At 41.5% G+C, this 15,949-nt stretch overlaps 1 protein-coding gene across 1 annotated transcript in view; it reads right to left on the reverse strand.

The window, feature by feature from the left end:
• Positions 1-6,163: 6,163 nt before the first annotated feature.
• Positions 6,164-15,949, reverse strand: part of LOC124606565 — a 115,669-nt gene continuing 105,883 nt past the window's right edge. The window contains exon 6 of the mRNA XM_047138549.1: positions 6,164-9,738. Within this exon, the coding sequence (XP_046994505.1) occupies positions 7,179-9,738 (2,560 nt within the window). The 3' untranslated portion in view covers positions 6,164-7,178. The remainder of the gene's footprint in view (positions 9,739-15,949) is intronic.

The raw sequence follows: 15,949 nt of genomic DNA on the forward strand, positions 1-15,949 counted from the left end.
AATTGACTGCGGCTACACCCTGATAAGAGATAATTTTGTACCAGGCAACCGCCTCTCCCAGGACCTAGCCTTTACCAAGGAGTACGTGCATGCCCTACCTGTCAACCCTGGGTGCTGGGAGATAAGCATTTACCCTGTGGCCCTTTGGTGTCAAGCACGTGAGTCAGCCAGGCATGCACAGGAAAGAAGACAAAAAGAGAGATCTCAAATGCCAAAGTGGAGAAAGGACAGAGGAAGTCAAAAAATAAAGGGAGAGAGGGAAAGAGGAGGGGGGGGGAGAGGGAGAGGGAGAGGGAGAGGGAGAGGGAGAGGGAGAGGGAGAGGGAGGGGGAGGGGGAGGGGGAGGGGGAGGGAGGGAGGGAGAGAGGGGGAGAGAGAGAGAGAGAGAGAGAGAGAGAGAGAGAGAGAGAGAGAGAGAGAAATGAAACCCACCCAACAAGGAGAGGCCCCCAGTGATGGGAACAACTTTTTGAAACCAGATATACAGTATAAAATGGAAATGTCGTGTGGCTAGGGCCTCCCGTCGGGTAGACCGTTCGACTGGTGCAGGTCTTTCGATTTGACGCCACTTCGGCGACCTGCGTGTCGATGGGGATGAAATGATGATGATTAGGACAACACAACACCCAGTCCCTGAGCGGAGAAAATTTCCGACCCAGCCGGGAATCGAACCCGGGCCTTTAGGATTGACAGTCTGTCACGCTGACCACTCAGCTACCGGGGCGGACAGATATACAGTGATGTATGTTACGATCCGAGTTGTCGCGCCCTGCAGCCATTCACCATTCTGGACCCTCGTTTGTGAATAATTCTGGGGGTGGGGGGAACGGAATTTTGCACACTCAATAGCATTAAAAAAGTTATGGACACGGTAAGGGTTTCACATGAAAAAGGTTGTGGGTTTGAATCTCACTAGGTGCATGATTTTTTTTTTTTTTAATTTTTTAAATCTTTATCAAAATTACTTCGATTATTATTTTTATTCAATTACATGGTTTAAATGTAATTTTTATTCCTATTTCTTTGTCACATCATTTTAATCACCATATGAACTTTTAAATTTGTTTCATTTTTCTTTATATTAGTTTCTTTACATGGCACTTTTGTGAATGTGAATTTAATTATTTTTAACTATTACACTAACCAATTATTTGAACATTCCTGTTTAGTGATTAAAAAGCAAAAGACAAAATAATATATTTATATTGACTGTGCAATGGCGTGAAAAATGTATTTTTCATTACAAGATGTGCAATTTTTTTGCATGGCAAGTGTCAAAGAAACATTTAAAAAACAGCCTAAATTCCTATGGACAAAATAACACAGGTGAAGATTCACAAAATAACACTTTTTTAATGCTGCTAAGTATAATAAAAACTTTTGAATTTTGTTTCTTCATCAATTACTCCCAAATAAAAGCCCACCAGGGTCAATGGCTGCAGTGTGTTATACCTGGGGTCTTAAACTATGTAACTGTATAGATTATATATAAAAACAAAGATGAGGTGACTTACCGAACAAAAGCGCTGGCAGGTCGATAGATACACAAACAAACACAAACACACACACAAAATTCAAGCTTTCGCAACAAACTGTTGCCTCATCAGGAAAGAGGGAAGGAGAGGGGAAGACGAAAGGAAGTGGGTTTTAAGGGAGAGGGTAAGGAGTCATTCCAATCCCGGGAGCGGAAAGACTTACCTTAGGGGGAAAAAAGGACAGGTATACACTCGCACACACGCACATATCCATCCACACATACAGACACAAGCAGACATATTTAAAGACAAAGAGTTTGGGCAGAGATGTCAGTCGAGGCAGAAGTGTAGAGGCAAAGAAGTTGTTGAAAGACAGGTGAGGTATGAGTGGCGGCAACTTGAAATTAATTTCAAGTTGCCGCCACTCATACCTCACCTGTCTTTCAACAACTTCTTTGCCTCTACACTTCTGCCTCGACTGACATCTCTGCCCAAACTCTTTGTCTTTAAATATGTCTGCTTGTGTCTGTATGTGTGGATGGATATGTGCGTGTGTGCGAGTGTATACCTGTCCTTTTTTCCCCCTAAGGTAAGTCTTTCCGCTCCCGGGATTGGAATGACTCCTTACCCTCTCCCTTAAAACCCACTTCCTTTCGTCTTCCCCTCTCCTTCCCTCTTTCCTGATGAGGCAACAGTTTGTTGCGAAAGCTTGAATTTTGTGTGTGTGTTTGTGTTTGTTTGTGTATCTATCGACCTGCCAGCGCTTTTGTTCGGTAAGTCACCTCATCTTTGTTTTTATATATAATTTTTCCCACGTGGAATGTTTCCTTCCATTATATTAACTGTATAGATTGTTTCAAGAAGTCGATCCCACTGCTGGGAATCTCTCCTTGCAAGTCATCCGACTTTTGAAAGCTTCTGTTTTCTGATTGCACACAACACATGGTCCCCAAGGGAAGGGAGAGAAAACAGGAGGAGGACAGACACGCAGCATGGAAAGGAAGGATAGCTGCTAGGGCAGCGGCTCCATGTGTGCCAAGCACATACTCACAAAAGAGGTGTGTCCCCAGGAGTGGAAATTGTGGCTTTGACTGATATAAAGGAAGGTGTATTTTGTGCAAATGCGGCTTTGACAGAAGTGCCAGTGGCATTTCATGTGAGACATTTATCACACATTCATTCATTGCTTTCAGGCATTTTGCTGCCGTAAAAGTTTCTTCTGAAAAGAATTTGAATAATGAATTACCATCATTGGCTCCTGCTACAACCTATAGAACTTCAACTGAAGAGACTTCTAGCTGAAAAGGCCACAGCAGCCAAACAGTGTCATGTGTGCGAGTTGTGCTTGTGTGTATTTTTCAGAAGAAGGCCTTCTGGCCCAAAGCTTAGCTGTATAGCAGTCTCCTTCATTGGTCTGGCTGTGACTCAACATCTACATTTACATCTAAATTTATACTCCGCAAGCCACCCAACGGTGTGTGCCGGAGGGCACTTTACGTGCCACTGTCATTACCTCCCTTTTCTGTTCCAGTCGCGTATGGTTCGCGGGAAGAACGACTGTCTGAAAGCCTCTGTGCCCGCTTGAATCTCTCTCTAATTTTACATTCGTGATCTCCTCGGGAGATATAAGTAGGGGGAAGCAATATATTCGATGCCTCATCCAGAAACGCACCCTCTCGAAACCTGGCGAGCAAGCTACACTGCGATGCAGAGCGCCTCTCTTGCAGAGTCTGCCACTTGAGTTTGCTAAACATCTCCGTAACGCTATCACGGTTACCAAATAACCCTGTGACGAAACGCGCCGCTCTTCTTTGGATCTTCTCTATCTCCTCCGTCAACCCGATCTGGTACGGATCCCACACTGATGAGCAATACTCAAGTATAGGTCGAACGAGTGTTTTGTAAGCCACCTCCTTTGTTGATGGACTACATTTTCTAAGGACTCTCCCAATGAATCTCAACCTGGTACCCACCTTACCAACAATTAATTTTATATGATCATTCCACTTCAAATCGTTCTGCACGCATACTCCCAGATATTTTACAGAAGTAGCTGCTACCAGTGTTTGTTCCGCTATCATATAATCGTACAATAAAGGATCCTTCTTTCTACGTATTTGCAATACATTACATTTGTCTATGTTAAGGGTCAGTTTCCACTCCCTGCACCAAGTGCCTATCCGCTGCAGATCTTCCTGCATTTCGCTACAATTTTCTAATGCTGCAACTTGTCTGTATACTACAGCATCATCCACAAAAAGCCGCATGGAACTTCCGACACTATCTACTAGGTCATTTATATACATTGTGAAAAGCAATGGTCCCATAACACTCTCCTGTGGCACACCAGAGGTTACTTTAACGTCTGTAGACGTCTCTCCATTGATAACAACATGCTGTGTTCTGTTTGCTAAAAACTCTTCAATCCAGTCACACAGCTGGTCTGATATTCCATAGGCTCTTACTTTGTTTATCAGGCGACAGTGTGGAACTGTATCAAATGCCTTCCGGAAGTCAAAGAAAATAGCACCTACCTGGGAGCCTGTATCTAATATTTTCTGGGTCTCATGAACAAATAAAGCGAGTTGTGTCTCACACGATCGCTGTTTCCGGATTCCATGTTGATTCCTACAGAGTAGATTCTGGGTTTCCAAAAACGATATGATACTCGAGCAAAAAACATGTTCTAAAATTCTACAACAGATCGACGTCAGAGATATAGGTCTATAGTTTTGCGCATCTGCTCGACGACCCTTCTTGAAGACTGGGACTACCTGTACTCTTTTCCAATCATTTGGAACCTTCTGTTCCTCTAGATACTTGCGGTACACGGCTGTTAGAAGGGGGGCAAGTTCTTTCGCATACTCTGTGTAGAATTGAATTGGTATCCCGTCAGGTCCAGTGGACTTTTCTCTGTTGAGTGATTCCAGTTGCTTTTCTATTCCTTGGACACTTATTTCAATGTCAGCCATTTTTTCTTTTGTGCGAGGATTTAGAGAAGGAACTGCAGTGCGGTCTTCCTCAGTGAAACAGTTTTGGAAAACGTGTTTAGTATTTCAGCTTTACGCGTGTCATCCTCTGTTTCAATGCCATCATCATCCCGGAGTGTCTGGATATGCTTTTTCGAGCCACTTACTGATTTAACGTAAGACCAGGACTTCCTAGGATTGTCTGTCAAGTCGGTACATAGAATTTTACTTTCGAATTCACTGAATGCTTCACGCATAGCCCTCCTTATGCTAACTTTGACATCGTTTAGCTTCTATTTTTTCTGAGAGGTTTTGGCTACGTTTACACTTGGAGTGAAGCTCTCTTTGCTTTCGCAGTAGTTTCCTAACTTTGTTGTTTAACCACGGTGGGTTTTCCCGTCCCTCACAGTCTTACTCGGCACGTACCTGTCTAAAACGCATTTTACGATTGCCTTGAACTTTTTCCGTAAACACTCAACATCGTCAGTGTCGCAACAGAAATTTTCGTTTTGATCTGTTAGGTAGTCTGAAATCTGCCTTCTATTACTCTTGCTAAACAGATAAACCTTCCTCTTTTTTTTATATTCCTATTAACTTCCATATTCAGGGATGCTGCAACGGCCTTATGATCACTGATTCCCTGTTCTGCACATACAGAGTCGAAAAGTTCGGGTCTGTTTGTTATCAGTAGGTCCAAGATGGTATCTCCACGAGCCGGTTCTCTGTTTAATTGCTCGAGGTAATTTTCCGATAGTGCACTCAGTATAATGTCACTCGATGCTCTGTCCCTACCAACCGTCCTAAACATTTGAGTGTCCCAGTCTATATCTGGTAAACTGAAATCTCTACCTAAAACTATAACGTGCTGAGAAAATTTATGTGAGATGTATTCCAAATTTTCTCTCAGTTGTTCTGCCACTAATGCTGCTGAGTCGGGAGGTCGGTAAAAGGAGCCAATTATTAACCTAGCTCGGTTGTTGAGTGTAACCTCCACCAATAATAATTCACAGGAACTATCCACTTCTACTTCACTACAGGATAAACTACTACTAACAGCGACAAACACTCCACCACCGGTTGCATGCAATCTATCCTTTCTAAACACCGTCTGTGCCTTTGTAAAAATTTCGGCAGAATTTATCTCTGGCTTCAGCCAGCTTTCTGTACCTATAACGATTTCAGCTCCGGTGCTTTCTATCAGCGCTTGAAGTTCCGGTACTTTACCAATGCAGCTTCGACAGTTTACAATTACAATACCGATTGCTGCTCGGTCCCCCCATGTCCTGACTTTGCCCCGCACCCTTTGAGGCTGTTGCCCTTTCTGTACTTGCCCGAGGCCATCTAACCTAAAAAACCGCCCAGCCCACGCCACACAACCCCTGCTACCCGTGTAGCCGCTTGTTGCGTGTAGTGGACTCCTGACCTATCCAGCGGAACCCGAAACCCCACCACCCTGTGGCGCAAGTCTACCCTGTATGGTGAGTAGCAATCTATTGTACTCATAATATTCTTGTTATTGTATACTACACTTTCCTTTGTCTATAAAATTTCTGGTCAAAAAGTTGAACAATTGAGAAAATTTATCATCAGAGTGGCATAATATTGTCCGACATACATATTAGGACAGGGTGAGAAGATGAATTTGTATTGGAAAATAATTGTGAGTCATATGTTACAAAATAACACTCCGACAACAGTTCTAGAGTAAGCATTCCTTTCAGTCAATAATTACAATAGTAATGTATTTATTATAATTAATTCAGCTACTGTTGCTGCTGCTGCCCTTACTGTCGCCCTTGCCACTGCAGACAGACAATGATGAGAACAATCTGTAAGCACCACATTCTTTTGTTTTTGACACCATGCAAGCACAATTAGGTATCATAGGAAAATGTGGAACATTGTGCATCAGCTGCTAACATCGCCCCTAGCTACTGTTATTGGTCAGTCACAAAGATATTTTATTTGGGCTATAAAATATTTTTTCAAAAGCGTATAAATATCAGATCTTAAGTCTTGTATTAATATGAACATTTAGTTTAAAATGAAGTTACACAAAGTAAACAGTAGATTACTTTATAACAACACATCAGATCAGACTTCTGTTTCAATTTTACACTACCACTTACTTTCAGTAAATCAGAAACAAAATTGTAGAACACTGGAAAGTAAAAATATATGATACTTCAAACTTTGAATGACTATGTTAGCTCACTTTAAGAAGGAACATAAGAAAATGGTGGGATCAAACAATTAGAGTAAACACAAAGGAATTTCCATTTCTCATAGTAGAAGCAATAAAGGTTCAGCGCTTTACAGGAGATTGAGCAACACATGCCACGTCTTCATTGGTGCATCACACACTGACTTCTTACTTTTGCATGTAAATTTGTCATTATTTTACACTCCTCATACAAATTCTGGTTGTACACTATATACACTAGCCTGTTTTCAGCCCAAATCTCCCCCAACACAAGTATCACTTACACTTTCAACAATGCTCTGTTGTTGCAGAATGTGATTCAATAAAACATACGAGAATGTCCATACAAAGAAATGAATGGGAAATTTGCTTAATTAGAGTGTATGTAACACTATAGCTACAACTTTTTCCCCTTAAGTTACAATGAAACTGCCAGACATACTTAAATAAAGTTTCACCACAAGCGCATAAAATTCTGATACATGAGTGCTCCAAAGCTTAAGACACTAAGTTAAGTTTCCTCATTGGAAATCAAATGCATTGGGTTATATCACTTTGATTCAATCTATGTATAACAACATAGCAAGGTTTCAATTGTTTAACAAGGTCACCTACTCCTAAATGGCTTTGGTCTTTCACCACTGCCACTGTTTCGAGTGACTGTGCACTGCTGTCATTGGTGCTATGGTTGTCATTTTCTTCTCTTTTAAAAACTATTTTACCAGGATTTTGTATCCGTTCTAACACTATTCTTAAATCTTTCAATTTCCGTTTCTTCTCTGGGATATGAATACATTTATCTTGCTCAAGCTTTTCAGGCCTAATACGTGAAGATCTCATATTCTGCTTAACATTTGCCAGTTTACTGTGTAACTGTTGATCTGGCTCACAACTGCTGCAACATTTCACTGCAGATTTAGTGGCTGTAGAACGACGTGTAAACATCCTTGTTGGCTGGTAAGTGGTGTTTATAGGTTTTGCAACTTGAGTAGCTGCCTGTGATGAATCTGTACAGGTGCCGCTACTCGTCGCATCCTGCACAACGGCACTGCCCGGACGTGGATTCACTGTACTTGTAACTGGAAGAGAAATTTCTAGACCTGAATTAGATCTTTTCCTTTTACCACTCACTTTTTCAGAAATTACTTCAACATCTTCATGAAAAAGAGTGTTGTTATGTCCACTCATACTTTCTCCACTGCTCTGCTTATCAGTGTTTGCACACAACTCCTGTGAAACACTTATATGGGAGGATGGTAAATGTGCTTTCCACCTTTGAAGATTGGCAGTAAAACTCCTGTTCACATCTGTAAGTTTCTTGCTGGCAATCTCTAAAAATTTATTAAAATTATTAATCATGTCATCATACGCTTGTTTCTGGTGAGGCTTACTGTCTAATTCTTCTTGAATACACGTTATGCGAGTTAACATGTATTTTGCAACATTCTCTGCTGCCAACAGATTTTCTTTGAACCAGTTTATCTCTATGGCATCTATATTACTTGAAGGCAATTCTGGACAGGTCTGATTCACAACACAAGCCTGTGGAGTCTCTCTCATTGAGGGCAATTCTTGGCAGGCCTGATTCACAACACGCCCCTGTGGAATTTCACTCCTCAAAGGCAATTCCGGACAGGTTTCATTCACAGCTTTAGCCTGTGGAATTTCTCTCCTCGAAGGCAACTCTGGACAGGTCTGATTCATATCAGCAGCCTGCGGAACTTCTGTGTTCGAAGAAGTACCATTAACTGGATTGGAGGAATCTGGCAACACATCAGTTAATATGTTTTTTAACACACTGGTAGCCTCTAAACTGGCTGTACTGGAAGTGAGCCCACTTACTGGTTTATTTTGTGGATATTTTTTTGAATGATGATCTGTAAGCAAACTATTAAGCATGCTTTGGTCCCTTGCCAACGATGTAGGTGCTGAAGGAACTGTTCCTGATGGACAATCTGGTAATAAAGAGTTATGTATGGACTGCTGTTCAGCACTTACAGAACTAAGTGATTCACTCACTGCCAAAGGACTATGTTCAATATCCGACACTCTAACAGACTGCAATGCAGTAGGACTCCTCACCTGAATATACCTACTTTGCGTTTTTGATTTTGTATTTACAGTAGATTTTGCATATGTTTTTGCTGTACATGCAAGTGTTGCCGACATATTTTCAGAAGTATGACCATTTATGTTGGATTGATGTGGGGCTGCGTTGTTTATGGTGCTGTTATGGGCAAATTTAATACTGTTCTCAGGTTTTTCTTGCTGTTGATTGGGCTGACTTGTTATTGCATTGGTATCGTGATTCTGTACATAGTGTGGTACTCCACTAATCTGACTCGACTCCTTTGGTATATAGTGAAGGCTGGCACTATTATTTACATACACGGGCACATATGCGCCACTACTCTTCCTTACAACTACCAAAGGGGATGTTCCACTCTGAAAACGAAACATTGGATTTGGTTGTTGTGATACTGAACCAACTGGGGGACTACTGTTAAGAAGTGCACCTAAAGATAGTGAATCAGCTGGCGAGTTCTGCTGAGGGAATCTTATAACTGAAGTACGGTGTGGGATATGGACAGGTGGCATCACAACTACTCGCCCACTAGGTATAATCTGATTATTACTGAGAATGTTAGGTCTTATGCCATGATTAAGAAATGGAAGTCCTGCTGTTGGTTGTGAATTAATACTGGAAAAATGAGCCTGATTGATGAGTGGACCTACACCAATGTATGAGATGTTATGAGAAGCCATAGAAGCATGTACTCTTTCTTTGTTTGAATTGCTAGCAGCACCAGTTTGTTCACTGCTTACTATTTCTTCAGAAGCTGCGCTGTGAGTAAGAGTTTTTTGTGTGTCAGCTGATGTATTTTCAGTTTTAAAATCTTCATTTGAGTCCACAGTAATGTTCCTCAACATTTTCATTACAGATGCCTTGACTCTTCCTGCTTTGATATATTCTCCAAATGTAACCTCACTAGGCATGTTGCTCTTTAAACGGGGTATCCGCCGCTCGACAGTAGGTCCGCAGCAGAATTCTTGATTATGACCTGGGGTTTCATTCTCTTCATCTCCTTTCCTATGGAACCACAAAAGAACAGTGTTACTGATTGCTGCAACAGGCATATTTCTGTTCGAGTTCAGGTCATCTCATATTATCTATTGTGAGTAAATAAAGGATGAGCAAACACTACATCTTGCTATGTGTACAAAGTGTCTCACACAAACTTCACAATCTTCCAGGCAAGTAGGAAAGAATAAGCTGACAGTGACAGATTCGTAACAGTGTGACCAATTATAGAAAAAAAGTATGTAACCACGCACAGCCTATCAGAAAATATGAGTACTTACTGCTGTCTGTGAAAGTACATATTTTTTGTAACACACTTCAGGGTGCCCTTGAATGAAAATATGGAGAAGTGTACAAAAAAAATTACAGTAAGACGTAGTGCTCACCGCAACACATTGGAGAGAGCACTGCAATGCCCTTGCTCGTCCCTTGCAGGGACAGTAAATTCTAGCATAAGCTAGATAAATAAGAATACAGTAAATGTATTCAACATGTGCAAAAACTGATTTGAATGGACCTTGCCCGAATAAACTGGCATCATCTTTTATAATCAACATTCAATAAAGTTCTCACAGAGACAGGTGCCCCAAAACAATCTTCATTTAAGTTCATGAGCACTGGAAAAAAACAAGCACGCCAAACAACTTTTCAGAACAAGGCAGGTCTCCTCCTCTTCTTTGGTACCAAGTTCATTTTGAAACAACCTCATCTACGAGGTGCATAAGGCCTCCGATCTTTTTTCTAATTAACTACTCACCCGAAATCGATGAAACTAGGGTTGCTTCTCGACGTAATCGCCCTGCAGACGTACACATTTTTCACAACGCTGACGCCATGATTCCATGGCAGCGGCGAAGGCTTCTAAAGAAGTCTGTTTTGACCACTGGAAAATCGCTGAGGCAATAGCAGCACGGCTGGTGAATGTGCGGCCACGGAGAGTGTCTTTCATTGTTGGAAAAAGCCAAAAGTCACTAGGAGCCAGGTCAGGCGAGTAGAGAGGATGAGGAATCACTTCAAAGTTGTTATCACGAAGAAACCGTTGCGTAACGTTAGCTCGATGTGCGGGTGCGTTGTCCTGGTGAAACAGCACACGCGCAGCCCTTCTCGGACGTTTTTGTTGCAGTGCAGGAAGGAATTTGTTCTTCAAAACATTTTCGTAGGATGCACCTGTTACCGTAGTGCCCTTTGGAACGCAATGGGTAAGGATTACGCCCTCGCTGTCCCAGAACATGGACACCATCATTTTTTCAGCACTGGCGGTTACCCGAAGTTTTTTTGGTGGCGGTGAATCTGTGTGCTTCCATTGAGCTGACTGGCGCTTTGTTTCCAGATTGAAAAATGGCATCCACGTCTCATCCATTGTCACAACCGATGAAAAGAAAGTCCCATTCGTGCTGTCGTTGCGTGTCAACATTGCTTGGCAACGTGCCACACGGGCAGCCGTGTGGTCGTCCGTCAGCATTCGTGGCACCCACCTGGATGACACTTTTCGCATTTTCAGGTCATCATGCAGGATTGTGTGCACAGAACCCATAGAAATGCCAACTCTGGAGGCGATCTGTTCAACAGTCATTCGGCGATCCCCCAAAGCAATTATCTCCACTTTCTCGATCATGTCGTCAGACCGGCTTGTGCGAGCCCGAGGTTGTTTCGGTTTCTTGTCACACAATGTTCTGCCTTCATTAAACTGTCGCACCCACCAACGCACTTTCGATGCATCCATAACTCCATCACCACGTCTCCTTCAACTGTCGAAGAATTTCAATTGGTTTCACACCACGCAAATTCAGAAAACGAATGATTGCACGTTGTTCAAGTAAGGAAAACGTCGCCATTTTAAGTATTTAAAACAGTTATCATTCTCGCAGCTGGCGGTAAAATTCCATCAGCCGTACGGTGCTGCCATCTGTGGGACGTATTGACAATGAACGCGGCCTCATTTTAAAACAATGCGCATGTTTCTATCTCTTTCCAGTCCGGAGAAAAAAAATCGGAGGCCTTAGAACTTGAATACACCTCGTATTTTCACCACATGTTCCTCCCACAACTACAAACAAAGAAAAGATCCACCACTAATATGCAATCATTACCATATATGGTACTAAAACATCATGATTGATTAAATGAAACAATGGAAAATCCAGGCTGGAAAGTAACAACATTAGGAAGGAAAGTTGCTACTCACCATACAGCGAAGATGCTGAGTCGCGACAGGCACAACAAAAAGATTCACACTATTGTACCTTTCGGCCATTAAGGCCTTTGTCAGCACTACACACACACACACACACACACACACACACACAGAGAGAGAGAGAGAGAGAGAGAGAGAGAGAGAGAGAGAGAGAGAGAGTTTTTTGCGTGTGTGTGTATTGTGACAAAGGCCTTAATGGCTGAATGCTATAATTGTGTGAATCTTTTTGTTGTTCTTTCGCAACTCAGCATCTCCGCTGTATGGTGAGTAGCAACTTTCCTTCCTAATATTGTTACATGATTGATTAAAACTATACATTACAAATTTTAATGGCCTTAATTGTAATATAATGTAATAACACTAAATGATAACCAGTTTCAGTTGAGTAACCATCCTCAGATCATGATTCACTATATGTGGCAGCTAAGGGCAACTAACTCAAGTGTGTCTCAATTTTACACTGATTTACGTGAAAACTACAAAACACGATTTCTCTTTAAAAAAAATAAAAAATAAAATAAAATAAAAAACTCTCCAGCGTGGTGGCTGGATGGGGTATACAGGCACACACAATCACACTCTAAAACAAATCAATCTGTTTGGTCGCCAAGTTGGCACGTTTAGTGATGCTGTAGACTGCAAAACTCACCTGCTTAATTTTTGCTGCACGAATCCGCACACCCGCAGATGGTACATGCGTACACTTTGAATGAAATGATATGCCAGGAAGAGGTTGGTTGGCCAGCAAAGAAGTACTAAACTTTTCTGATAAAAACAGACTATACAATTGAGGCCCTGTAACTTATTGTTCAAAATAAAGAGGTATGTGCAGCACACCAGAATTCAAGGAGCTTTCATGGAAGCCAATAATTGCGAGTAGTCATCTTTTCACCTTGCTCCGTATGAACTAATGACACCAGTGGGAGATGAAACAGGCAAGCATTACACCCACACGTTCAATGATGCCTCCAAAAAAAGATTCTGTACAGCAGGACTTCATATGGTACGATATCGATGTACTGCTTGGTACAATTCACAAAAGATTCTCCACTACTATTACACTTACCCGGGTTCGATTCCCAATACTGGCTGGGATTTTTCCTTGGTGGGAGGACTGGAATGGGGTGCACTCAGTCTTGTGATTCAACTGAGGAGCTGTCTGAGTGAAAAGCAGACAACAGCTGGGAGCGCAGTGAGCTGACCCTATGCCTTTCCATACCGCATCCAATGAGACCACTGGCTGAGAATGACACGGCCATCGGTCGATTGTGGCTGGTCCGTTAATGTCAGAAGGCAGAGCTTTGCTTCTTTGCCCCTTCAGGGACAGGGATGAGTTCATCCTGCTGGGACCAAAGGGTACCTCTCCCCTCACACAGTGTTTTACTTTCTTGTTTCGCCAGAGGTGTCCCTATGACAACCTTCTAGAACATTCGAGAGACCACTTTTGTCCCTCTCTGTGACACAGCTTCCACCCACTTCTCCTGTGGCCGTTCTTCATCTCCTCATGTAACGATGGCCAAACATAGCTGCCTTGCACCCTTCCAGGATTCTGCTGTTCTCCTTGACTGAAAATTCCATAACACTCAAACCAAAAGTTGAGTTCAGATGTGGATAGCATCAACCAGTTGCAAACTTCCTGCAGTATATTTTACAACCAATGATAAATCAACTTATGTTTTCAATCAACTTCAGGGATTACATTTTTTCCCCTTTCTTTCTTTCTTTCTTTCTTTCAGAAATGAGTGTGGACAGTGAAATAGCCTGTCACTGTAACAGGAGGACGAGGAGGTTAGTGTTTAACGTCCCGTCGACAACGAGGTCATTAGAGACGGAGTGCAAGCTCAGGATGGGGAAGGAAATCGGCCGTGCCCTTTGAAAGGAACCATCCCGGCATTTGCCTGAAACGATTTAGGGAAATCACAGAAAATTTAAATCAGGATGGCTGGAGACGGGATTGAACCGTCGTCCTCCCGAATGCGAGTCCAGTGTGCTAACCACTGGCGCCACCTCGCTCGGTGTGTCACTGTAACATCTCAGAGTACATTGTTAACCACAAAGCATAACTTGGGTAATATACAAAGATTTATCAAAGTGTGACTGTTAATGTATAAAACCAGTAGGAGACTACTCGTATGCTAACAGTCATTCTTCAGATATTTACAAGTTATGCTTAGCAATGATGTTGTTGTTAACACTGTAATTAGACACCACTTATAGAGTAAATTTGATCTGAAGATGGTTTCTAGTAAACCAAAGCCAGTTATCTTCTAGTGTTATGACATAACACAGGGGACAAAACCATTACAATTTATAATAAATAATACTGATCACTGTGTCTCCTTCAACTGAAAATTAATACTGAATACTAGACTGTAGCATTAACCTAGAACCTTGTCTTTTGCAAACAATGCTCTGAGTGACTAAGTTAGCTGATGGCACAGCTTCATTCCTGCCGGTACCACTCTTCTACTTTCCAGTCTTCACAACGAAAGATTTCTTGTGCACTTAGCAATCCTGGAAGACAGAATATCACAGAGCTTAGCTGCAGCCTATGAGTGGCCTCCAGGATAAAGGTGTCACTCTTCAGCAGAGCCTATGCATTTTGAAAGTTACTGATATGTTAAAACTATTTTCCAGACTTTTAGGAGGTGGCTAAGGCACTATAGTGTCTATTATTCCTTACGGAAACAGTCTGAAGGCCAAGCCTTAGAGATATCCTCAACTGGTTACAGGTACACACTATTGTTCACAGTGGGACTGAACGTTCTAACGATTTCATATATGAGGAAAGGATTGCATGAATGTATGGTGATGTAAAGAAATATTTAATTCACTAAAGGTGGCAGAAATTTCATTGTAATGGGGCACTCAAATTCGATGATAGGAAAAGAAAGAGAAGGAAAAATTGGAGAACACAGACTGGGTAAAAGGAATAAAGGGGAATAAAAGGAATAAAGGGGAAGACACCTGGCAGAATTTTGCATAAAAAAATTTAATCATATCTAACACAACGTTCAAGAATCATGAAAGAAAATTGTTTACATGGAAAACACTTGTAGATAGAATAAGGTTTCATACACATTATGCAATGTTAGAAACAGATTTTGAAATCGGATTTTTAAACTACAAAACACTTCAAGTAGCAGATGTGGAGTGACTAATTATGTACTCCACATTAAAACTGAAGAAACTGCAAAATGGTACAAGATTAAGGAGTAAACTAGATAAACTGAAAGTGCCAGTGGCTGCTGGGAGTTTCAAAGCAAGCATTAGGCAATGATTGATCAAAACAGGGAAAAGAAATACAATGGATGATACATAGATAGTGTTGAGAGGTGAAATAGTGAAGGTAGCAGAGGATCAAATAGGCAGAAAGACAAGGTAAAAAGAGAGCGATTGACGGAAATGCAAAATGGCTAGGCAGGAATGGCTAAAGAAGAAAACGTAGGCAGGAATGGCTAAAGAAGAAACACTAAGTTGTAGACGGACACGACTATGATATTACATATAGGAAAATTAAAGAAACCTTTGGGGAAAAGGGAAGCATTTGTATGATCATCAAGATCTCAGATGATAAGCCGGTAGTATATAAAAGTGGAAGATAATAAATACTACAGAAGGGGAATGCGGAGTAGATGAAGATGAGATAGGAGAAATCAAAACAGCAAGAAGAATTTGACGGAGGTCGGACAGATGCCAAAATGAGGCATCTGACTTAGAAGACATTCCTCGTAATTACTGGGATCCTTGGGGGAATATAAGGTGACAAAACTATTCCATCTGACATGCAAAGATATATGATACAGATAAACACTCTCAGGCCTCAAGAATAATGTCATAAACTTAACTGCAATGAGGACAAGTGCTGATTGTTGATGTATGTGAATATTACTGAATTAACAGTTTAATAAGTTATGGTTGCAAAACAGTAACATCAACTTTTTACAGCAGAATTAAAAGACTGGAAAAATACAAAAATACGCAAGACAATACTGACCTCATGAATTATCTTGCAAGATTGTCTGG

The sequence above is a fragment of the Schistocerca americana genome, chromosome 3, assembly GCF_021461395.2.
Source record: "Schistocerca americana isolate TAMUIC-IGC-003095 chromosome 3, iqSchAmer2.1, whole genome shotgun sequence".
Taxonomy (NCBI): domain Eukaryota; kingdom Metazoa; phylum Arthropoda; class Insecta; order Orthoptera; family Acrididae; genus Schistocerca; species Schistocerca americana.